Raw genomic sequence first — 26,331 nt, 5'->3', positions numbered from 1 at the left:
AGGGTTCCAAGAGTTAGAAAATGAGACATGATCACATGAACAGGCTGATAGTTCCTGAGTCAGAGAAGGTTAAGGAGGTGACTTAATTGAAGTTTTTCAGGATTTGGAAAGGAATAGATGGGGTAGTGGGGGGGAGTCTAGGACAGAGGCAGGTGTTAGAAAATGCATCTTTAAGCAAAGGAGTGATGGAAGAGTGGAACTCTCTCTCCGTCAAAAAGCTGTCGATGCTGGGGCTCAGCTGGGCATCACTGCCCATTTATCAACATTTATCATCTGTCCCTGGTTGCCCTTGAGAAGGTGGTGGTGAGCTGCCTTCTTGAGCCGCTGCAGTCCATGTGGTGTAGGCACACCCCCAGTGCTGTTAGGGAGGGAGTTCCAGGATTGTGACCCAGTGACAGTAAAGGAACAGCCGATATATTTCCAAGTCAGGATGGTGAGTAGCTTCTGCCCTTATCCTTCTAAGTGTGAGGTCACTGGTTTGCAAGATGCTGTTGAAGGAGCCTTGGCAAGTTCAGCCATTATCACGTTAAAAGGTGGAACAGGCCTGAGGGTACAGAATGGCCTCTGTCTGTTCCTATAATTACATCGGAATTGTTACCACTCTTCATCCTGTACATCGCTGTTCAATACACAGGGACCATTCACATCGGGAATGACAGCTGATGCTAGTTTTGCAATGAGTGGGCCGGATCTCAAACAGTGTCGAGACGGAGTACAGGAATGAGATCGAGAATCTGGTGAACTGGTGCGGCAACAATAATCTCTCCCTCAATGTCAACAAAACGTCATTGACTTCAGGAAGCGTAGTGGAGACTATGCCCCAGTCAACGTCAATGGGGACGAAGTAGAAAGGGTCGAGAGCTTCAAGTGTTTGGGTGTCCAGATCACCAACAACCTGTCCTGGTCCCCCCATGCCGACACTATAGTTCAGAAAGCCCACCAATGCCTCTACTTTCTCAGAAGACTAAGGGAATTTGGCATGTCAGCTACGACTTTCACAGATGCACTATAGAAAGCATTCTCTCTGGTTATATCACAGCTTGGTATGGCTCCTGCTCTGCCCAAGACCACAAGAAACTACAAATGTAGCCCAGTCCATCACGCAAACCAGCCTCCCATCCATTGACTCTGTCGACACCTCCTGCTGCCTCGGCAAAGCAGTCAGCATAATCCAGGACCCCACGCACCCTGGGCATTCTCTCTTCCACCTTCTTCTGTTGAGAAAAAGATACAAAAGTCTGAGGTCACGTACCAACCGACTCAAGAACAGCTTCTTCCCTGCTGCTGTCAGACTTTTGAATGGACCTACCTCGCATTAAGTTGATCTTTCTCTACACCCTAGCTATGACTGTAACACTACATTCAGCACCCTCTCCTTTCCTTCTCTATGAATGATATGCTTTGTCTGTATAGTGCGTAAGAAACAATACTTTTCACTGTATGTTAATACATGTGACAATAATAAATCAAATGAAAGATTCCCAGGTGTTGATTGCTGTTCACTTTAGTGTTCATAGTGAATGAACCCGAGACCACCTTCCTCTCACAGACACTGTTCATCAGTGCGAACAATTTTCACAAGGCAAAACGTCAACCTTACTGGGAGACGATGAAGTCAATCTCACTGATTGCTGGTAACCTTGTTTTTTTACTGGGGTTATTTTCTCATATGTCAGATTAAACAGAAGTGCTTTGGAATGATTACAAAACAATCATCAGCACAAAGCAAATCGTAAACTGTGAAAGCAAAGCTTCAGCACTTTACAACCACCTTCTGAATCCTGAAATGAAATCACTCCCAGGAATGTATGTTTTATTTTCACTGCAGGATTGTCAAAGAAACAACTTGGAGATGATTGCAAGAAATAGCATATCGCCCATAGGGGCGGCACGGTAGCACAGTGGTTAGCGCTGCTGCTTCACAGCTCCATGGACCAGGGTTCGATTCCCGGCTTGGCTCACTGTCTGTGTGGAGTTTGTACATTCTCCTCGTGTCTGCGTGGGTTTCCTCCGGGTGCTCCGGTTTCCTCCCACAGTCCAAAGATGTGTGGGTTAGGTTGATTGGCCATGCTAAAAATTGCCCTTAGTGTCCTGAGATGCGTAGGTTAGAGGGATTAGTGGATAAGGATATGGGGGTAGGGCCTGGGTGGGATTGTGGTCGGTGCAGACTCGATGGGCCGAATGGCCTCTTTCTGTACTGTAGGGTTTCTATGATTTCTATGATTTCTATGAATCAGAAATAACGCTGGAAACACCTGCACGTCAGAACGTAACCGGTGACAACTTTGTATTGGATGTAATGTGACCAATGGTAACAAGCTGCAAGGATCAGCTGACCCAGTCAACCATGGAACCAATCACAGAATGATGTAATAGTCAGCTGACTCACTATAAATAAGAACCTGTTTGGAATTGAGGGGAGCTTGGAGTGGCCCAGGGCGAGGCCTAAGTTTGGAGTAATGAGGTTTCTTTATTAAACCTTTTCTTTGATTTATAAGTTGGAGTAAGTTTTTATTGTCTGCATTTGAAGAGTTACTTCTGATGAAACAAGGCACAGCGTGATATATTAAACGGTGCTAGAGATGGGATCACCACCTACTAACTCAACTAGTAAAACAAATCTGAATAGATTGGGGTGGCACGGTGGTTAGCACTGCTGCCTCACAGCGCCAGGGACCTGGGTTCAATTCTGGCCTCAAGTCACCATCTGTGCGGAGTCTGCACATTCTCCCCATGTCTGCGTGGGTTTCCTCCCACAGTCCAAAGATGTGCGGGTTAGGTGCATTGGCCATGCTAAATTGCCACTTAGTGTGTCAGGAGGATTAGGGGGATAGGACCTGGGTGGGATTGTTGTCGGTGCAGGCTTGATGGGCCAAATGGCCTCCTGCTGCACTGTAGGATTCTATGAGACTTCAAAGGGTCCCTGGAATCATTGCCAAACGCTTGCCGTCAGTTTAGAAGCCATAAAAGTGCAAAAGCTGAATGGAGGGAAAGGCTTTACTCCACATGACAACCATCAGAGCTTTGGAATCATAGGCAACAAACATTTACATTTGTATAGCCTCTTTACTGCTGTAAATCCCCTCAAGGGCATTCCATGGAACAGTCAGCATGTGACGCCAAGACACCGGAGGCGATATTAGGAAGGGAGTTTGGTCAGAGGAATAGGTTTGAAGGCAGCAGATCCCAAGCTGTGGGTCACAACCCCTTTCATTTTATCATTTCTTAGGATGTGGACATCGCTGACAAGGCCCGTGTTTATCACCTGTCCCTCATTGCCCTTGAGAAGGCGAATGTCTCGCCTTGAGTGTCTCGCTCAGCCAATTCAGAGGGTAATTAAGAGTCAACCACATTGCTGTAGGTCTGGAGTCACATGTAGGCCAGACCGGGTGAGGTTTCTCTTCCGCCAAGGACATGAGTGAACCAGATGAGTTTTATGACAATTGACAATGGTTTCAAGGATTCATTAATTCCGTGGTGGGATTTGCATCCATTTCCTCAGAGTATTAGCCTGGGCCTCTGGGTCACTGGCAGAGAACCACTATCTCCCCTACATCCTCTTGTAGCATGGTGAGGCTTGAGGAGGTTACGCAGATAGGGAGGGGATGATGAGATTTGAATTGAAGACATAGCCAGACTAGGAGCTGGTTCAAGGGGCACTGCTCCAAAAAAACCCTCCATAAACATTTATCCTGCAGATATTGTTACCAAAATGAATGATTTGGTCATAAAACTCAGTTTCCGTTTGTGGGAGTTTGTTGACAATTGACTGTTTGAAATAAATAACTCAGAACAGTGACAACAATGTGGAATAGAACCGTGAGCTTTGCTCATTCCAAAAGCTCCACCTTCCTGATAATCAAATCAAACAAAATATTTGCATTGATATAGTGCCTTCCACGATCTCAGGATAGAAGCATAGAAACATAGAAGATAGGAGCAGGAGGAGGCCATTCGGCCCTTCGAGCCTGCTCCGCCATTCATCACGATCATGGCTGATCATCCAACTCAATAGCCTAATCCTGCTTTCTCCCCGTAACCTTTGATCCCGTTCACCCCGAGTGCTATATCCAGCTGCCCCTTGAATACACTCAATGTTTTGGCATCAACTACTTCCCGTGGTAATGAATTCCACAGGCTCACCACTCTTTGGGTGAAGAAATGTCTCCTCACCTCCGTCCTAAATGGTCTACCCTGAATCCTCAGACTGTGACCCCTGGTTCTGGACTCCCCCACCATCAGGAACATCCTTCCTGCATCTACCCTGTCTAGTGCTGTTAGAATTTTATAAGTCTCTATGAGATTCCCCTGCCATTTGTCTGAACTCTAGCGAAAACAATCCTAACCTCGTCAATCTCTCCTCGTACATCAATCCCGCCATCCCCAGAATCAGCCTGGTAAACCTTCGCTGCACTCCCTCGAGAGCAAGAACATCCTTCCTCAGAAAAGGAGACCAAAACTGTACACAATACTCCAGGTGTGGCCTCACCAAGGCCCTGTATAATTGCAACAGCACATCCCTGTCCCTGTACTCGAAACCTCTCGCAATGAAGGCCAACATACCATTTGTCTTCTTTACCGCCTGCCGCACCTGCATGTTCCAGAACTCCTTACAACTTGTTTATTTCCTGACGTGTATGTGGCAGCCAACTTGTGCACAGCAAGATCCCACAAACAGCAACGTGATATCGCGTTTCTTCCCCCCATGATGTTGATGGTGGGATGTTGACATTGACAAGGACACCGGCGAGAACTCTTGACTCATCTTCGAAATAGAAATGTTTATGTTCCCCGAGAGAGCCTGGGTTTAGTGTTCCATCAGATCGAGTATGCTGCTAGTCCAGCTCTCCCTTTGGTAAAGAGGTAAAGAAGTTTTCCTTTGCCACGATCACCTGGGCCTCAACTGGGACCCAGGGTGGCACAGTGGTTCGCACTGCTGCCTCACAGTGCCAGGGACCCGGGTTCAATTCCCAGCTTGGGTCACTGTCTGTGTGGAGTCTGCACGGGTTTCCCCCAGGTGCTCCGGTTTCCTCCCTCAGTTCAAAGATGTGCGGGTTAGGTGGATTGGCCATGTCAAATTGCCCCTTAGTGTCAGCGGGACTAGCAGCATAAATACGTGGGACTATAGGATAGAGGCTGGGTGGGATTGTGATCGGTGCAGGCTCGATGGGGTCGAATGTCCTCCTTCTGCGCTGTAGGGATTCTGTGACTATTTCGAAGAAGAGCAGGGGAGTTCTTCCCAGTGCCCGAGGGCCAATCCTTTTCCCCCAGTTCACACATCAATAAATAGACCATTTGGTGATTATCACAATCCTGTTTGTGGGATCTTGCTGTGTGTAAACTGGCTGCCCCATTTCCTACCGTCCAATAGTGACTACAATTTACAAGTAGTTCATTGGAGGTGAGGTGCTTTGGGAAATCCCAAAATCGTGACCGTACAAACACATGAACCAAGAGCTGGAGTAGGCCATTCGGCCCCTCGAGCCTGCTCCACCATTCACTATGATCATGACCTCCAACCCCCCAATAACCTTTCATCCTCATGCTCATCAATAATCTACTTACCTCGGTCTAAAAAATATTCAGAGATTCTGCTTCCGCTGCCTTTTCTGGCAGAGACTCGCCACCCTCTGAGAGTAAACATTTCTCCTCATCTCCGTCTTAAACTAATGGCCCCTTATTTTTAAACAGTGACCCTCTAGTTCTGGATTCTCCCACAAGAGAAACACCAGTGGAATTTTACTGCCCTGCCTGTTACGGGAATCGGAGCGGGCGAGGGGCGGACAACGAGAAAGTCCATTGACCTCGGGTGGGACTTTACGGTTTCCGGACGAGTGAGGCTGGAAAATCCCGCCCATCCCCTCCACATTCACCCTGTCAATACCCTCAGGATCTTAAAAGTTTCAATCAAGTTGCCTCTTATTCTTCTAAACGCCAGCAGATACAAGCCTAGTCTATCAAACCTTTCCCCATGAGATAACCCACCCATTCCTGGTATTAGTCTGGTAAACCCTCTGTGAACTGTTTCCAATGATTTACATCCTTCAAGAACGAAGAAAATTACGGCACAGGAACAGGCCCTTCGGCCCTCCAAGCCTGCACCGACCATGCTGCCCAATTGAACTAAAACCCCCTACCCTTCCGGGGACCATATCCCTCTATTCCCATCCTATTCATGGATTTGTCCAGACGGCCCTTAAAACTCACTATCATATCTGCTTCCACTACCTCCCCCCTTCCTTCAATAATGAGCCCTATGCTGTACCCAGTACTCCAAGTGTGGTCTCACCAATGTCCTGCATAACGGAAGCATAACCTCGCTGCTTTTATATTCAACTCCCCTCACAATAAACAAGACCATTCTATTAGCTTTTCCCATGACCAATACCCTTAACCTGCACATCTTTGGACTGTGGGAGGAAACCGGAGCGCCCGGAGGAAACCCACGCAGACACGGGGAGAACGTGCAGTCTCCACATAGGTCTGTGGTTCCCTGTTTTCTCTTCCCCTCCTTTCTTAAATAGTGGGGTGACATTTTCTACCTTCCAATCTGCCGGGGCCACTCCGACACTTCTGGAGAATTAAGAAAGATGATCACCGATGCATCCATTATTCCCATAGCTACCTCTTTCAATATATAGAAATTGATTTGGATATAGAATATCAGGTCCCGGGGACTTGTCAAACTGCAGTCCCATTAATTTCAATAACCTCCTTACGGATACAAGTTGCCTTCAATTTCTCACTCTTCCTAATCCCTTGGACCATGGAAGCTACCCATTCTCCTCTTCAATCTTCTGGGCCACACTCCTTCCCCATTTTTCCTGTGGAATGATCTGCCTCATTTGGTACTTCGTACAGTTTCATGAACGTCTTTCAAAAAGGGAATCGGATAAATGTTTGAAAGACAGTAAGATCACAGAGATATCACAGATAGGATGGCCCACTGCGCCTCTTGTGACTTCCTACAAATCACAGCATACTACAGCGCAGAAGAGTTGGCCCTTCGAGTCGGCACTGACACATTCGAAACACCTGACCTCCCACCTATTCCAATCCGCCAGCACTTGGCCCATAGCCTTGAATGTTATGAGGTGCCAAGTTCTCATCCAGGTATTTTTTAAAGGATGTGAGGCATCCCGCCTCCACCACCCTCCCAGGCAGCGCATTCCAGACCCTCACCACCCTCTGGGTAAAGAACTTTTTCCACAAATCCTCCCACCCCTCACTTTTAATTTGTGTTCCCTTGTAACTGACCCTTCAACTTAGAGGAACAGCTGCTCCCTATCCACTCTGTCCATGCCCCTCATAATCTTGAACACCTCGATCAGGTCGCCCCCTCAGTCTTCTCTGTTCCAACGAAAACAACCCAAGCCTATCCAACCTCTCTTCATAACTTAAATGCTCCATCCCAGGCAGCATCCTAGTGAATCTCCTCTGCACCCCCTCCAGTGCAATCACATCCTTCCGATAATGTGGTGACCAGAACCGCACACAGTGCTCCAGCTGTGGCCTCACCAACGTTCTATACAACTTAATAGAGGCAGGTGTAATTTTGTCTTTTAAAAAGTATTTGGACAGTTACATGGGTAAGATGGGCGTAGAGGGATATGGGCCAAATGGCAGCAATTGGGACTAGATAAGTGGTTAAAAAAAGGGTGGCATGGACAAGTTGGGCTGAAGGGCCTGTTCCATGCTATAAACCTCCATGACTCTAACTCCATCATGACCTCTCTGTTTTTGTAATCTATCCCGCGATTGATAAAGGCGAGTGTGCCATATGCCTTTTTCACCACCTTATTAACCTGCTTTTCCGCCTTCAGAGATCTATGGACAAAATCCTTGGTAATTCTACATAAAAGCTACTCCCTGTTCACTAAGCCCTTGTAAAGATAAGCAAATTCACAAAAGAAATTTGTTTTTCTATTTCTGTAAATCGGACAATTAGTGCAAATAAATGAACCTGAATATTTAATGATGTCTTTTGTCTGGTCAAATCTTAATTCTCAGAGATAAGCAGATTTTTCATTAAGCTTGTAATTGGTCGATATTCAACCGCACTTTGTGGTGCATTTCCCTGCGACTTCATAAATTATACAAAGGTTCCAATTCTAAACGAACATCAAAGTATTCATGAAGCGTCAAATCAGCTTTAATCAACTCTTATCTCCTTTGATTTCAAAAGCCTAATTTGATCTCTTACCATCATTATGAATTAATGCAGAGGCCGGGATGTAAATGCCAAGTTAATGTAGTATGGGTTACACTAAGCGAGGAGAAATTAAAATCTCTTTCCAAATCAAAAAGTTCTTAAAGAGCTCATAAAATTTCAATTAAATTCTCTTTGGAGATGTGTTTCATAAACAGAGATCTTCCTCATCATTATCAACACTTTCTTCATCAACTCTCAGCTCATTATTAAACACATCAGCGAAATATTTATTCTGCTGATGAAATGCTTGGGATGGGTTTGTTGAAATAACAAATGTTCAAAGTTGCCACAGAAGCGGATTCTCAGATCACAGAGCGACAGACTGCAGAAGGAGGTTACTTGGCCCGTCGTGTCTGTACCGGCTCGCTAAAGAGAGGTACTATCAGTCCCAATCCGCTCTCCCCATCATCCCTTCTCTTTCCCCCTTAACCCTGCAAATGTGTGTGCTGCCTCACAGCTCCAGGGTCCTGGGTTCGATTCCCGGCTTGGGTCACTGTCTGTGTGGAGTCTGCACGTTCTCCCCAATCACAACATGATACAATTTAAGCTTGTTATGGAGAAGGAAATAGACAAGCGGCAAAGTTTTGGATTGGGGGAGAGCAGATTTTCGTAAAATAAGACAGGATCTGATGAAGGTAGACTAGGAGTAGCTACTAACGGGAAAATCTACAGAAGAGCACTGGGGGGGCATTCAAAAAGGAAATTGGGCGGGTGCAAGCCCAACGTGTTCCCTCTAGGATGATAGGCAGGAATAATAAGCGCAGAGAACCATGGATGACCAGAGATATTCAGGATACAATGAGAAGGAAAAGAAAGGCTTTTAAAAAGTACAAGGGGAGCAAATCAGTGGAGGCATTAGTGAGGTATAGAAAGTGCAGGGTGCAGCTTAAGAAAGCAATAAGGAACACAAAGAGGGGATATGAGAAAGCTCTAGCTGGTGAAAGTAGGGAAAATCCCAAGATATTCTATAAGTATATCAATGGGAAAAGGATAACCAGGGAAAGAGTAGGGCCCATTAGGGAGCAAGGGGGAAATCTGTGGGTGAAGCAAGAGGACATTGAATGAATACTGTGTACAGTATTCAGCATACAGTACAATTGGATGAGTACTGTGTACAGTTTTGGTCCCCTTATTTAAGAAAGGATGCATTGGCTTTGGAAGGGGTGCAGAGAAGGTTAACTAGGTTGATTCCAGAGCTGAGGGGGTTGGCTTATGAGGAGAGATTGAGTAGACTGGGCCTGTACTCATTGGAGTTTAGAAGGTTGAGGGGAGATCTTATAGAGACATATAAGATACTGAAGGGGCTAGACAGGGTAGAAACATTGAGATTGTTTCCACTTACAATGGAAACAAGAACTAGGGGGCATAGCCTCAAAATACAGGGGAGTCAATTTAGAACAGAGTTGCGGAGGAACTTCTTCTCCCAGAGGGTAGTGAATCTTTGGAATTTTCTGCCCAATGAAGCGGTAGAGGCTACCTCATTAAAATGTGTTTAAGTCACAGATAGGTTTTTAGCCAATAAGGGAATTAAGGGTTATGGAGAGCGGGCGGGTAAGTGGAACTGAACCCACTATCAGATCAGCCATGATCTTATTGAATGGCGGAGCAGGCTTGAGGGGCTAGATGGCCTACTCCTGCTCCTATTTCTTATGTTCTTATGTACTTGTTGAATGAATACTTCACACCTGTTCTTCACCCAAGAGAATGAGGACGATGGTGTGGAATTCAGACAGAGAGACTGTGAGGTTCTTGAGCAAATTGACACAGGGAAAGACAAGGTGTTGGAGATGTTGGCAGCCTTAAAAGTGAATAAACCTCCAGGTCCGGATGAATTGTGCCCCAGGCTGCTGTGGGAGGCAAGGGAGGCGATTGCAGGGACTCTGACCCAAATTTTCAATTCTTCTCTGGCCACGGGGGAGGTGTCAGACGACTGGAGAACAGCTAATGTGGTTCCGCTATTTAAGAAGCGTTGTAGAGATAAACCAGGGAACTACAGACCAGTGAGTCTTATGTCAGTGGTAGGGAAATTATTAGAGAAACATCTGAAGGAGAGAATCTATCTCCACTTGGAGAGGCAAAGCTTGATCAGGGATAGTCAGCATGGCTTCATCAGAGGGAGGTCATGCCTAACAAATTTGATTGAATTTTTTGAGGAGGTGACCAGGTGTGTAGATGAGGGTAGTGCAGTCGATGTAGTTTATATGGACTTCAGCAAAGCCTTTGACAAGGTCCCACATGGGAGACTTGTAAAGAAGGTAAATTCACATGGGATACAGGGTAATTTGATAAAGTGGATTCAAAATTGGCTCAGTTGTAGGAGACAGAGGGTGATGACAGAAAGCTGCTTTAGTGACTGGAAGCCGGTGTCCAGTGGCGTACCACAGGGATCTGTGTTGGGCCCCCTATTATTCGTCATTTATATAAATAACATTGATGACTATGTGGGGGATAGGATTAGTAAGTTTGCAGATGACACAAGGATTGGACAGGTGGTTAACAGTGAGGTGGAGTGTCTTAGGCTACAAGATGATATAGACGGAATGGTCAAATGGGCAGATAAGTGGCAGATGGAATTTAACCTTGAAAAGTGTGAGGTGAGACACTTTGGAAGGAGTAATTTGACAAGAAAGTACTCAATGAATGGTAGGACACTAGGAAGTTCTGAGGAACAAAGGGACCTTGGTGTGTTTGTCCACAGATCTCTGAAAGCAGAAGGGCATGTTAGTAGGATGGTGAAAAAGGCATATGGGACACTTGCCTTTATCAATCGAGGCATAGATTACAAAAGCAGGGAAGTCCTGTTGGAGTTGTATAGAACTTTGGTGAGGCCACAGCTGGAGCACTGGGTGCAGTTCTGGTCACCACATTATAGGAAGGATGTGATTGCACTGGAGGGGGTGCAGAGGAGATTCACCAGGATGCTGCCTGGGATGGAATATTTATGAAGAGAGGTCGGATAGGCTTGGGTTGTTTTCGTTGGAGCAGAGAAGACTGAGTGGCGACCTAATTGAGGTGTACAAGATTATGAGGGACTTGGACAGAGTGGATAAGGAGCAGCTGTTCTCCTTAGTTGAAGGATCAGTCACAAGGGGACATAGGTTCTTTGTGAGGGACAGGGGGTTTAGGGAGGATATGAGGAAAATCTTTTTTACTCAGAAGATGGTGATGGTCTGGAATACGCTGCCTGGGAGGGTGGTGGAGGCGGGTTGCCTCACATCCTTTAAAAAGTATCTGGATGAGCACTTGGCACATCATAACATTCAGGGCTATGGGCCCAGTGCTGGCAGATGGGATTAGGTGGGAGTTCAGGTGTTTCTAATGTGTCGGTGCCGCCTCAATGGACCGAAGGGCTTCTTCTGCACTGCATGGTTCTATGATTCCATATGTCTGCGTGGGTTTCCTCCGGGTTCCTCCCACAGTCTGAAAGACGTGCTGGTTAGGGTGCATTGGCCGTGCTAAATTCTCCTTCAGTGAACCCGAGCAGGCACCGGAGTGTGGCGACTCGGGGATTTTCACTGTAACTTCATTGCAGTGTTAATGTAAGCCTACTTGTGACACTAATAAATAAACTTTAAATGTTTCAGTATTTGTCAATTCCCTCTTGAGAGTTCCTCTTGAAGCTGTTTCCACCTCCCTTTCAGGCAATGCATTCCATTCACAACAACCTGTAGAGTGGTGGCGCAGTGGTATTGTCACTGGACTCGTAATCCAGAGACCTAGGGTTTGAATCCCACCACGGTAGATGGTGAAATTTGAATTCAATAAAAAACATCTGGAATTACAAGTCTAGTGACGACCCCGAAAGAATTGCTGTCGAACCACATTGGGTTCACTGATGCCCTTACGTAAGGAAATCTGGAGTCACACGTGCGCCAGACCCGGTAAAATTGACTCTTAAAAGGGCTCAGACAGCAATGCCCATGTCCCCTGAACAAGTAAATAAAAACTCGCTGGGTATAGACAATTCTCCTCATCTCCTGCCCTCCCCATCCCAATTTCTTTCTTATTCATTCATGGGACATGGGTATCACTGGGTAGGCCAGCATTTATTGCCCATCCCCAGTTGCCCTTGAGAAGGTGGTGGTGAGCTGCCTTCTTGAATCGCTGCAGTCCATGTTCTGTGGGTTGACCCACAATGCTGTTAGGGAGGGAATTCCAGGATTTTGACCCAGCGACTGTGAAGGAATGGCGATATATTTCCAAGTCAGTACGGTAAGTGGCTTGGAGGGAAGCTTGCAGGTGGTGATGTTTCCATGTACCTGCTACCCTTGTCCTTCGAGATGGAAGTGATTGTGGGTTTGGAAGGCGCTGTCTAAGGATCTTTGGTGATCTTGTAGATACTGCTGCTACTGAGCGTCGGTGGTGGAGGGAGTGAATGTTTGTAGATGTGGTGCCAATCAAGTCGGCTGCTTTGTCCTGGATGGTGTCAAGCTTCTTGAGTTCAGAACCTCAACCACGATTCTGGCATTTCCAAAATGCCTGTCACAATCACTGCACTTTTGAATGGACCTACCTCGCATTAGGTTGATCTTTCTCTACACCCTAGCTATGACTGTAACACTACATTCTGCACTCTCTCCTTTCCTTCTCTATGTACAGTATGCTTTGTCTGTATTGCGCGCAAGAAACAATACTTTTCACAACTCGCTGTGTAACATAAATCCACCACATCGCCCCTCCCGGCCAGGTTCTCTTCTCAAGCACCTTAAACCTGTGTTACAGGCACTGCACATTGTTCCTCTCCAAACACGTTTCCAACTTTGGTTTCAAATCTACTGGCAGAGTAGAAGAAAATAGATGTTCTGAAATCTATAACTTTCTTCTCGCTTGTACGCATCTACACCCTGGTGATTTTCACCTGTGCGTACCTGGTTCAGTGTCACCACAGGGGCAAGGTGTGCCTGGAATGTACTCCTCCGATCTGTGATTGGTTCCCCGTGAATCATCGTTGGAAGTTGTTCAGCTGGAAGTTGATGGCAGAATCACATGGTGAGTCACATGTCAACCAGTGAGTCACATGTCAACCGGTGAGTCACATGTCAACCGGTGAGTCACATGTCAACCGGTGAGTCACATGTCAACCGGTGAGTCACATGTCAACCGGTGAGTCACATGTCAACCGGTGTTCCTTCCCCCTGCATTGTATTATTGCTGTCACTCAGAGGGCTTTGGGGGCTCGGTTTAGCTCAGTTAGCTGGACGGTTGGTTTGTGATGCCAATCGACGCCAATAGCGCAGGTTCAATTCCCGCACTGGCTGAGGTTATTCATGAGGCCCTGCTAATAATGATCTGTGAAATTGATTATGGGACAAATACTGGTCGGTTCACTGGGGCCAAGTCCCTTTGGAATAATGCCATGGGATCTTTGACATCCACTCGAACAGGCAGATGTCTGAAAATCGGCACTACTGACAGTGTAGCTGTCCCTCAGGACCACACTGGACTGACAGCCTTCATTTTTATGAAAAATGGGTGCCACGGTGGTTAGCACTGCTGCCTCACAGTGCCAGGGACCCGGGTTCGATTCCCAGCTTGGGTCACATCTTTGGAGTGTGGGAGGAAACCAGAGCACCCGGAGGAAACTCACGCAGACACAGGGGGAGCGTGCAGACTTCACACAGACAAAGATGTGTGGGTTAGGTGGATTGGCCATGCTAAATTGCCCCTTAGTGTCAAGGGGACTAGCTAGGGTAAATGCATGGGGTTATGGGGACAGGGCCTGGGTGGGATTGCGGTCAGTGCAGACTCGATGGGCCGAATGGGATCCCTCTGCACTGTAGGATTCTATGATTATGCCCGAGGCATGGTTTGGGTAGTGGGACACACAACTTTGTGATTCAGGAGTCATATGGCCTCCTTCTGTGATGCAGATTTTGGTGATTTCTTACGAACCCTAGAGAGGCTGATAACTAGTAAAATCAAATTCAGATTCCCAGCAGCCAATCGAATCTGCACCAACTCTACAACAGGGCACCTTACCCAACCCCCCCCCTATCTCCGTAACCTCACACATGCATCCCATTAATTCCCTTAAGCTATATACCTTTGGACACTAAGGGACAATCTAGCACGGCCAATCCACCTAACCCGCACATCTTTGGACTGTGGGAGGAAACTGGGGCACCCGGAGGAAACCCACGCAGACACGGGGAGAACGTGCAGATTCCACACAGACAGTGACCCGAGGCCGGAATTGAACCCGGGTCCCTGGCACTGTGAGGCAGCAGTGCTAACCACTGTGCCACCGTGCCGCCCAATATCTCATTACAAGACTCGGTGACAAATTGCATTTGATAATCGCTCCTGTGAAGCACCCTGGGGTATTTAGCTATTTGATGCTATATAAATGCAGATTGTGTTGTTGGGTGCATCCCATCCCTACTTGGAGAGAATGAAGGTCGGGTCATAGCTTACCTTCTGAGCTTTCCGGGAAAGCGACATTCACTGTATCCCGCTGATCAGGTGACTGACAGGCAATGAGATAATCATCTTGATAATCCACTTCAGACTCTTCCGTTGTTTTCTGTATTTCTGGAACTGTCAACAAACATCAGAAATAAGGAAACAAAGACGATGCTTTAATAAATTACTGTCCAATTTACACTTTGATAACGGTGAGCGCTAATAACCTCTCTGCTAATTTTAAACACAAAATACAGGTCATTTATTTGCCCCATTCAGATAAGAACATAAGAAATAGGAGCAGGAGTAGGCCATCTCGCCCCTCGAGCCTGCCCCGCCATTCAATAAGATCATGGCTGATCTGAAGTGGATCAGTTCCACTTACCCGCCTGCTCCCCATATCCCCTAATTCCCTTACCGATCAGAAATCCACCTATCCATGACTTAAACATATTCAACGAGGTAGCCTCCACCACTTCAGTGGGCAGAGAATTCCAGAGATTCACCACCCTCTGAGAGAAGAAGTTCCCCCTCAACTCTGTTCTGAACCGGCCCCCACTTATTTTGAGGCTGTGCCCTCTAGTTCTAGTTTCCTTTCTAAGTGGAAAGAATCTCTCCACCTCTACCCTATCCAGCCCCTTCATTATCTTATATGCCTCTATAAGATCACCCCTCAGCCTTCTAAACTCCAATGAGTACAGACCCAATCTGTTCAATCTCTCCTCATAAGCTACACCCCTCATCTCCGGTATCAACCTGGTGAACCTTCTCTGCACTCCCTCCAAGGCCAATATATCCTTTCGCAAATAAGGGGACCAAATCTGCACACAGTACTCCAGTTGCGGCCTCACCAGTGCCTTGTACAGTTGCAGCAAGACCTCCCTGCTTTTATATTCTATCCCCCTCGCGATAAAGGCCAACATTCCATTCGCCTTCTTGATCACCTGCTGCACCTGCAGACTGAGTTTTTGCGATTCGTGCACAAGGACCCCCAGGTCCCTCTGCAGAGTCGCACGATGTAATTTTAGCATGATGGAAGATACAAACATTTTTGTGCAAACATTCCTGTACTCCATCAGCAACAGGCAATCTTCCAATCTGGGCTCTTATCATTCAATGCCAACAGTGTAGAAGGAGGCCTTTCGGCACAACAAGTCTGCACTGACTCTCCCACAGCGCATCTTACCCAGGCCCTTCCCCCACCACTTCCCATAACCCCATGCATCTATTTGATTGGATTTGATTTGATTTATTATTGTCACATGTATTAACATACAGTGAAAAATATTGTTTCTTGCGCGCTATACAGACAAAGCATACCGTTCATAGAGAAGGGGAGAGTGTAGAATGTAGTGTTACAGTCATAGCTGGGGTGTAGAGAAAGATCAGCTTAATGCAAGGTAAGTCCATTCAAAAGTCTGACAGCAGCAGGGAAGAAGCTGTTCTTGAGTCGGTTGGTACGTGACCTCAGACTTTTGTATCTTTTTCCCGACGGAAGAAGGTGGAAGAGAGAATGTCCGGGGTGCGTGGGGTCCTGGATTATGCTGGCTGCTTTGCCGAGGCAGCAGGAAGTGTAGACAGAGGGCCTGATTTTACCAAAATCGCAGTAAAGTTGGGCGCCTGGCCTATACCACGATCTGCACCCAATTCCGAGCAGATCGCGGCTTTACCGACACCCGATTCGGGCGCCCCGACGATTTAAATACATTTGCATGCATTTAAATTGACTTAATGAACCGCGCGCCCAACCCTACCGCCAAATCCCACTTTACCGTCTTCTGGCCTGATCCGCGTCCGCGCTGTTACCGACCTGCAAAATAAAAGTCTGAAGTCGCCGCTGCAGCCTCCGGAGAGCGGGGTCAGAGACTGCAACGGCTCCCTGACCCAGGCCATCCTCTGGTCGGGGCGGGAGGAGGGTGGGAGGAGAAGAGGGGGTGTGACGTCTCATCCCTGGGTGTGGGGGAGAGGGTGGGAGGGGAGGGGGTGTGGCGTCTCATCCTCGGTGGGGTGGGGGGGTGGATTACTCTTCCCTGCAGGTGCGAGAGAGCAGGAGAGATGGCTGTGGCTGGTAGTGGACCAGTGATGGTGCCAGGAGGGATCGGCCGCAGACACGCAGCGGTACCCCCCCCCCGACCAGAGGATGAGACCTCACACCCGCTATCCCCCCTGCCCCAGGGGATGAGACGTCACACCACACCCCCCCCCGCCAGAGGATGAATGTCAGAGAGCCACTCTCTGCTTTTCTTTCCGTGCCCGGGCCCGCTATCAGATTTTTTCCGAACTGCGATGCGCAGTTCAGAGCTCCGATTGGTCCGGCAGTGCTAAGCCCCACCCACAGCACGGATCAGGCTGGAGCCGGTAAAACGTGTTTGGGCGCGCTGGAAAGAGGATTCCAGGCGCAGATCTATTTGACACCCGGATCCGGCACTTAGACTCAAAATGGTAAACTTCCCCCCAGAGTCAATGGATGGGAGCCTCGACTCTAATCCCCCAAACCTACACATCTCGGGACACTAAGGGGCAATTTAGCAATGGCCAATCAACCTAACCCGCACATCTTTGGACTGTGGGAGGAAACCGGAGCACCCGGAGGAAACCCACGCAGACACGGGGAGAACATGCCGACTTCACACAGACGGTGACCCAAGGCCGGAATCAAACCCGGGTCCCTGGCACTGTGAGACAGCAGTGCTAACCACTGTGCCGAATGGCCTCCTTCAGCACTGTAGGGGTTCTATGATAATTAATGAATTCAATTGATGAAAAGTATCTGGAGCTGAAAGCTCGTCTCAGTAATTGTGACCATGAAATTATCATCGATTGTTGGAAAAACCCACTTGGTTCACTAATGCCCTTTAGGGAAGGAAATCTGCCATCCTTACCTGGTCTGATCTATATGTGACTCCAGAGCCACAGCAATGTGGTTGACTCTTAATCTTAAATAGCCTTAGCAAGTCACTCAGACCAAGGGCGTCACCAGGTAAAGGCAGTAGTTCTCCATCTCTAATCAGGATATAAACTAGGCATCATTATCAATAGCAGGAGGGTTTTGGTTTATAAAAGAAAAAGGCTCAAAGTGCTCTAAGAGCTGTTAGCCATAGGGGTGGTTGGCACGGTGGCACAGTGGGTTAGCACTGCTGCCTCACAGCGCCAGGGACCCGGGTTCGATTCCCAGGGGCACAGTGACACAGTGGTTAGTACTGCTGCCTCACTGCGCGAGGGACCCGGGTTCGATTCCCGGCTTGGCTCACTGTCTGTGTGGAGTCTGCATGTTCTCCCCGTGTCTGCATGGGTTTCCTCCGGGTGCTCCAGTTTCCTCCCACAGTCCAAAAGATATGCTGGTTAGGTGCATTGGCCATGCTAAATTCTCCCTCAGTGTACCTGAACAGGTGCCAGAGTGTGGCGACTAGGGGATTTTCACAGTAACTTCATTGCAGTGTAAATGTAAGCCGACTTGTGACGCCAATAAATAAACTTTAAACAAGCAATGAAGGATGGGCAACAAATGCTGGCCTTGCCAGCGATGCCCACATCCCATGACTAATTAAAAATATCTATCTTATAGGATATATGCACACATCTGGAGCATACAGAACATATCCGGACTAGTTTTCCAGTAATGGGGACAGGGTGACTGCTATGAGTTCCAAAATGTTTACACTCTCTTCTCATGCCTCTCAACATAACCACGGCCTCTTCCTGTTGTGTGGAGATAACTCACAAAGGTTGAGAAACGAAGATGACTAAAACCACTTGCTGGTGATTTATGAAAACTAAGCATGGTTTTCTTTGTGGTGTTTAAGCACGTATACAAGTCCCAGAATGTCAGCAGCGACACAGGACAGGAGCTCGGGATTACCTGCATCAGCTGACTGTGGTTTCAGTTGGAGAAAATCTCTAATCTTTCCCACCCAGAGGAAGAGGATACATTCTCCTGGATTCTCCCTGAAACAGATTAAAACATCCCGTCAACTCAGGCATTACTTCAATTCTATAAAAATATCAAACGGAAAGTCTATTAATAGAATCATGGAATACCACCGAACAGGAAGAGACCATTCGGTCCATCAGGTCTGCAACAGCTCCTTCATAGGACAATCCAATTTGGGCGGCACGGGATGACACAGTGCCTCACAGCACCAGGGACCCAGGTTCAATTCCCGGCTTGGGTCACTGTCTGTGTGGAGTTTGCGTGTTCTCCCCGTGTCTGCGTGGGTTTCTTCCGGGTGCTCCGGTTTCCTTCCACAGTCCAAAAGACGTGCTGGTTAGGGTGCATTGGCCGTGCTAAATTCCCCCTCAGTGTACCCGAACAGGCGCCGGGGTGTGGCGACTCGAGGATTTTCACAGTAACTTCATTGCAGTGTGAATATAAGCCTACTTGTGACACTAAACAAATAAACTTCAAATCTGAACAGATGGGGTCCTAGCACAGGTCCCTGCGGTACCTCACTAGTCAATGACAACACTTCACTGGCCGTAAAGCTTTTGGAAAATCCTGAGGTGGTGAAAAGTTCCAGATAAATGAATTGTTTTTTGTTCCTTTTATGACAATATTCTGAGGGACAGGATCTACAGGCATTTAGAGATGCAAGGACTGATTAGGGACAGTCGGCATGGCTTTGTAAGTGGAAAATCATGTCTCACTAATTTGATTGAGTTTTTTGAAGAGGTAACCAAGAAGGTAGATGAGGGCAGTGCAGTTGATGTTGTCTACATGGACTTTAGCAAGGCCTTTGACAAGGTACCGCATGGTAGGTTGTTGCATACGGTTAAATCTCACAGGATCCAGGGTGAGGTAGCCAAATGGATACAAAATTGGCTTGATCACAGAAGAGAGAAGATGCTTGTAGAGGGTTGTTTTTCAAACTGGAGGCCTGTGACCAGCGGTGTGCCTCAGGGATCAGTGCTGGGTCCACTGTTATTTGTCATTTATATTAATGATTTGAATGCAAATTTAGGAGACATGGTTAGTAAGTTTACAGATGACACCAAGATTGGTGACATGGTGGACGACAGTGAAGAAGATTATCTAGGTTGCAACGGGATCTTGATCAATTAAGCCAGTGGGCTGACGAATGGCAGATGGAGTTTAGATAAATACGAGGCAATGCATTTAGGTAGATCGAACCAGGGCAGGACTTACTCAGTTAATGGTAGGGCGTTGGGGAGAGTTATAGAACAGAGATCTAGGGGTACATGTTCATAGCTCTTTGAAAGTGGAGTCACAGGTGGACAGAGTGGTGAAGAAGGCATTCGGCATGCTTCGTTTCATCGGTCAGAACATTGAATACAGGAGTTAGGACATCTTTTGAAGTTGTACAAGACATTGGTAAGGCCACACTTGGAATACTGTGTACAGTTCTGGTCACCCTATTATAGAAAGGATATTATTAAACTAGAAAGAGTGCAGAAAAGATTTACTAGGATGCTACTGGACTTGATGGATTGAGTTATAAGGAGAGGCTGAATAGACTGGGACTTTTTTCTCTGGAGCATAGGAGGCTGAGGGGTGATCTTATAGAGGTCCATATAATAATGAGGGGCATAGATCAGCTGGATAGTCAATATCTTTTCCCAAAGGTAGGGGAGTCTAAAACTAGAGGGCATAGGTTTAAGGTGAGAGATACAAAAATGTCCAGAGGGGCAATTTTTTCACACAGAGGGTGGTGAGTGTCTGGAACAAGTTGCCAGAGGTAGTAGTAGAGGCGGGTACAATTTTGTTTTTTAAAAAGCATTTAGACAGTTACATGGGTAAGATGGGTATAGAGGGATATGGGACAAATGCAGGCATTTGGGACTAGCTTTGGGGTTAAAAGAAAGGGGCAGCATGGACAAGTTGGGCCGAAGAGCCTGTTTCCATGCTGTAAACCTCTATGACATAAATATTTGTAGACACGAGGGCTTTATTTGAATTTATATTTGCTTTGAGATCATCGGATCAACTCACAGATAGATTTCCTCCAAGCTGTTTGAGAGCGAAATGCGCTCCTGCCCTCTCAGCCACGGAGCACTGAAATCAAACAAAAATCCATCAAAATCTTCAACGTCACATCCAAAAAGAAAAGATTATTTTTCTTTGGTTCAACAAAGGTTTCAAAATGGAGGATATTGGAGGCTTTGACAAAGGGTCGTCTGGACTTGAAACGTCAGCTCTTTTTTCTCTCCTTACAGATGCTGCCAGACCCGCTGAGATTTTCCAGCATTTCCTCTTTTTGTTTTAAAATGGAGATTCCTCGCCTCACAAGGTCAGCAAGTCATTAGAGAGGCAAATCACCTGTTTCTGTGCCAGAATTCCTACGTAAATCCCATTCAAATAAAGTTCATTTGAGGTTGGGGTCATTCAAATGTCACATCATGGAGCTGGGTGTCACCAGATTTCCCTAATTGCCCTCAAGAAGATGGTGGAGACTGCCTTCTTGAGACGCTGCAGTCCCTGAGGTGTAGGTACACCAACAGTGCTCTTAGGGAGGGTGTTCCAAGATTCTGACCCGGTGACAGTGAACGAATGGCCGATATATTTCCAAATCAGGATGGTGAGTGACTCGGAGAGAAGTAACAGACGGTGGAACATTGTGGATTCTCCTGAAATCTCTCGGAATTAAAAATTAATTGTACGCACAGTACATGTATGAACAGAGGGAGAAAAATAATCAACAGGGAATTAACAAGTCTTTTGCTCTAAATGCTTTTGTTCATTATTTATTAAAGAAATACTGGAGACAAGCAGGAATGGGTTAAGAAAATGCCTGTTCGCTTTCTGATTGGCCACTGGATGGTGGGTTGCCATGACAATGGAAGTGTCAGGCAGCCAATGGTGGGGGGAGGGGGCGGGGCGTTTGGAGATGGGAAGTCTAGGAATGACCCCTCTGGGAATATATACGTCCAGAATTAGGAACCTTAACAAAGACAACTTGTGACCTGCACTCCCTCTAATATTTCCTTCCCTTTATCCAGGCCCATTAGCTCCCGGCAGGATTTGCCTTGGCCCAGAGAATCGGGCGTTGAGCAAAAAACGGTGCCCGTTGCGATGTTCCCGGCCTGTTAGGTTGCAGGTGTGAGCAGACCCTTTGAAGTCACAAAGGAAGTTTCATTAGAACTGAATCAAAGCTTACTTTAACTGGTAGATAGGTGGAGCAGCTGTCGGGTATTCAGGAGGAAGCATCACCTAGACAGCAAAGAACATAAATATTGATGATACAGATTAGTTTTACATGGACGTACACAAAATCTACAGCACAGAAACTGGACATTTGGTCCAACTGGTCAACGTCAGTCAGTCCGAGCCTCATCTCACCCTATCAGCACGGTCTGTTTCAATCTCCCTCAAGCTTATCCAAGAGTGTTTGAAAAGGTTGAGAGGGGATTTGATGGACATGTTCAGACTTGTCTGGAATCTGGGTGGAGTCAGTAAGGAGGGGCTGTTCCCATTATTGGAGGCAGGGAGCGGGGGGCGGGGGGGGGGGGGGGTGGAAGAGGGATTAGGAACCAGGAGATAGCAACGGCTTGGGCTGATTGGCAGGGAAGCAATGGCAGCATCAGGAAGGGAGCTTTTCCAGCGCAGCAAGTGGTTCCGACCTGGCATAAACTGTCTGAGAAGGTGGTGGAGGCAGATTCAATCTTGGTTATTGAAGGAGAATTGTATCATTATCTGAAGAGGAAAAAGTTGCAGCACTATAGAGAAGAGGCGGGCGACTGGCACTAGGTTGATTGCTCTTGCAGAGGGCTGGATGGGCCGAATGGTCTCCCTTTGTGCTGTAGCCACCTCTTTCCACCAACCTCAAACATTTCATTTGGCAGCGAGTTCAAATTCTTTCGGCAACACCTTGCAGGTTTATCCAGAGTTTAAATTTTTTGAAGCCATTCTTCTGAATAAATCCTCACTTCAACATCAGAAACATTTGTAACTAAAGGTTTTCAACGCCCCTGAACAACTTCACAAATACGTAGCCAACCAAACATCTACTGCCCAACACTGACCAAGACCCATTCACCCATCATGCAATGTATTCACTGACCCACACTCACTCCCTGTCCACAAACACCTCAATTTCACAATCTCTCCACAGCTCTGCCCCTCCCTACCCTCTGTGATCTCTTCCAGCTTTATGAATTTCTGAGATCTCTGCACTCCTCCAATTATGGAATCACATACACTCCCGATTTTAATTGCCCCAGCATTGGTGCCCTGGGACCTAACCTCTGGAATTTCCTCCCTAAACTTCTCCACTTTTGTGGAGTTTAATCTGGACAAATGCGAGGTGATGCATTTTGGACGATCAAATTTCGGTGTGAATTATACTGTAAATGGCAGAACCCTCAGGAACATTAACATACAGAGGGATCTGGGCGTGCAGGTCCACAGTTCCCTAAAAGTGGCAACACAGGTGGCCAAGGTGATTAAGAAGGCATATGGAATGCTTGCCTTCATCAGCCAGGGCATTGAGTACAAGAGTTGGGAAATCATGTTGCAGCTATATAAAACCTTGGTTAGGCTGCATTTGGAGTATTGCGAGCAGTTCTGGTCACCACACTAGCAGAAGGACATGGAAGCATTGGAGAGAGTGCAAAGAAGGTTCACCAGGATGTTGCCTGGTCTCAAGGGTGTTGGCTATGAGGAGAGGTTGAATAAACTAGGATTGTTTTCACTTGAAAGACGGAGGCTGAGGGGAGACCTGATAGAGGTCTACAAAATTATGAGAGGCACAGACAGGGTGGATAGTCAGAGGGTGAAGTGTCAATTACAAAGGGGGCACAGGTTCAAGGTGAGGGGGGGAAAGTTTAAGGGAAGTGTTTGGGGGAAGCTTTTCACGCAGAGAGTGGTGGGTGCCTGGAACACGTTGCCAGAAGAGGTGGTGGAAGCAGACACATTAGCAACATTTAAGAGGCATGAGGATGGGTACATGAATAGAGAGAGAACAGAGGGATACAGACCGAGTGAGGACAGAAGGCTTTTCCTTTAGTTTAGTTAGGGCATCTTGATCAGCACGGGCTTGGAGGGCCGAAGGGCCTGTCCTGTGCTGTACTTTTCTTTGTTCTTTGTACATCTCTTTCCTCCACTCAGATGCTCTGTAAAAACCTACCTCAGTGACTATACTTTCGCTCATTGAGCTTAACATTTCCTTGGTTCCGTGGTTCAGTGTCAAATATTGTGTCATCATTACTCCTGTGAAGCATCTTCAGATGTATTTTAACTATGCTAAAAGGTGCTATATAAACGCAGGTTGTTGTAACAAGATAAGAACATAAGAAATCAGTGCAGGAGGACCATAGAGGCTGGGTCAATAAGTATGTTCAAGGCTGAGATAGACAGATTTTTAATCAGGTAACAAATCAAGGGTTATGGGGACAAGGCAGAAAAGTGGAGTTGAGGATTATCATATCAGACCAGTCATGATATCATTGAGTAGCAGGGAAGACCCGATGGGCTGAATGGCCTACTTCTTCTCATACGTCTTATGGTCTCATGAAGTAGACCATCTGGCTGATCTTGGATTTTAACTCCATTTTCCCGCCCACCCCCCTATCTCTCAATGCCTGGAGACTCTGTCTAATCCAGCCTTAAATGTACCCCATGATGTAATATCGACAACCAACTCAGTGTGAGCGCAGTGTCTGGTGTGGGGATACTGTGCCTTTAAGAAATGTATTTGGGTCATGTTCCTTGTGCAGGATCTGGTTCAGCAGTTTGTTTTATTATCGGTGTCGTTTTGTCTGCATCTGGCAGCTCCTGTTGTTACTACAGCTGCATAATTGGTCCTAGTTGCTAGAATGTCTGTTTTAATTGTTATGGCTCAGGTCAGAAACTCCAATGTGTTTTATGGAGCCTGCCTGAACCATACTTTTTGCATCTTGAATGTGGCTCGGATAAGCATGAGATGTTTCACTTCAGGTATGATTCAAATGACCCACTCGGGAGCTTTTATCAAACAAAGTTTATTTAAGAATATAGTTAACATGTATAGTAAGAAAATTAGCAAGGACTCTTATCACTTACAAACAAGAAGCAAAACAACCACAATAATGTATAACCCTTAACCAATATATATATATACATATATATATTAGATGTTCCAGTCAAAATCAAAATTCAATAAGCAAAATCCTTTAAACAGATTTATCACTGCACAGGCTAAAGCTCACATGATACTAGAATCCAGTTCACTGGGTTGAATGCTGATTTCAAATGATCTTGAAATCTCAGAGCAGCTTGTAGTCTTCAGCTCCCAAAAACATCAGAACATAGATTCTTTACTGCCACAAGCCCTCCTTTCAGCTAACTGGTAAAACTTGCAAAATAAAAACAGAGAGAGACTTTGTTTCCAGCTTGTTTCTAGGACTGCCTCTAACACTGCAGCGAAAACCAAACTAAAAGCAGCACTCGCCACCTGAGTTGCACACAGTTTTTTTCTCTTCCCACCAATGACATCACCAAAGGTTGTGAGCTGAGAAACACTGATTGCGGGAGCTGCAGAGATCATGATAAAAAAAAACTCTTAAAGGGACACTAACATCACATAATCTGGCTTAATGCTGTTCTGTTATTTTACTGTTTTCCCCTGGGGTTTTGCAAAGTAGGGCTTGGTTCAGTTGATTCACAGTAATATCAGATGACTAGGCTCACAGAGAAAAATCTAGCTCAGTTGCTTTTGGGAGCTGTAGAAAGAAGAAATAGCTCTGAGTCTGGAGACTGGGATCTCCCAGGAACTAGGTTTATTTCTCTGAAGTTCTGTTGTTTAAGGTTATATCTTTCTCTGGAAACTGCTGCATGGCAGTCAGAAAGCTTTCTGTGAGCTGTTAAGAATGATACTTGGTCATGTTTAAGTATTTTAATCGGTAAAAGTTATGCTAATCATTCTTGTTATATTCTAATTGTGTTCTTCATTAAAGTTGGTTTTGATAAACAGGGGCGGAATGGTGCCACAGTGATTAGCACTGCTGCCTCATAGCGCCAGGGACCCGGGTTCGATTCCCGGCTTGGGTCACTGTCTGTGTGGAGTTTGCACATTCTCCCCGTGTCTGCGTGGGTTTCCTTCGGGTGCTCCGGTTTCCTCCCACAGTCCAAAGATGTGCGGGTCAGATTGATTGGCCATGCTAAATCCTCCCTAGTTTGGGGGAGATTAGCAGGGCAAATATGTGGGGTTATGGGAATAGGGTAGGATTGTTGTCAGTGTAGTCTCGGTGGTACGAATGGCCTCCTTCTGTAGGGATTCTATGAACACTTCCGAGTTGGTCATTGAATCATACTTGGAGTGAAACATCTTATGCTCACGTGAATGCCAAAATCAAAAAACGTTGGGGTCCAGGCTAACTGCATGATATATCTTGGAGTTTTTGATCTGGTCCCCAACACTGGTACACATTGGAGTTTAGCCTCAGTTTTGCAAGGATGGAGAAGCAAAGGCAGGATTTTGAGCAAGTGCCATACCTGTAAACAAATCGTCCATTTCGGGTGATCCAATTCATCCACAATCCTGATACAAAATATTCTGGAAGCCTCATCAACGACACACCATTCATCCTCATAGATCGATGACAGTGCTTCTATCTCATCGATCTGATTGGAAAAAAAGAATTGCACTGTGAACAAATACAAACTGGCTTAAACATCATTTATTTTCCAGCTACGGCTTACAAACTGAACTTTGAACTGTGTCCGCTAAATTGTATAACCAAACTTTCTGCCAACACAAACCATGGCAGCACGCTGGCACAGTGGT

The 26,331-nt window shown here is 46.5% G+C and overlaps 1 protein-coding gene across 2 annotated transcripts in view; it reads right to left on the bottom strand.

The window, feature by feature from the left end:
* The window catches only part of impact (impact RWD domain protein), a 56,029-nt gene that overhangs the window by 26,038 nt on the left and 3,660 nt on the right, over nt 1-26,331 (bottom strand). For both annotated transcript variants that reach the window (XM_078215623.1, XM_078215624.1), the window contains exons 2-7: nt 26,040-26,168; nt 21,727-21,779; nt 20,562-20,624; nt 18,474-18,559; nt 14,627-14,749; nt 13,081-13,175 (exon numbers count right to left, since the gene is read on the bottom strand). In XM_078215623.1, coding sequence (XP_078071749.1) covers nt 13,081-13,175; nt 14,627-14,749; nt 18,474-18,559; nt 20,562-20,624; nt 21,727-21,779; nt 26,040-26,168 — 549 coding nt within the window. The remainder of the gene's footprint in view (nt 1-13,080; nt 13,176-14,626; nt 14,750-18,473; nt 18,560-20,561; nt 20,625-21,726; nt 21,780-26,039; nt 26,169-26,331) is intronic.

Source organism: Mustelus asterias, chromosome 7 (assembly GCF_964213995.1).
Source record: "Mustelus asterias chromosome 7, sMusAst1.hap1.1, whole genome shotgun sequence".
Taxonomy (NCBI): Eukaryota; Metazoa; Chordata; class Chondrichthyes; order Carcharhiniformes; family Triakidae; genus Mustelus; species Mustelus asterias.
Note: the sequence above shows the minus strand (reverse complement) of the source record. Positions and strands in the feature narration are given on the sequence as shown.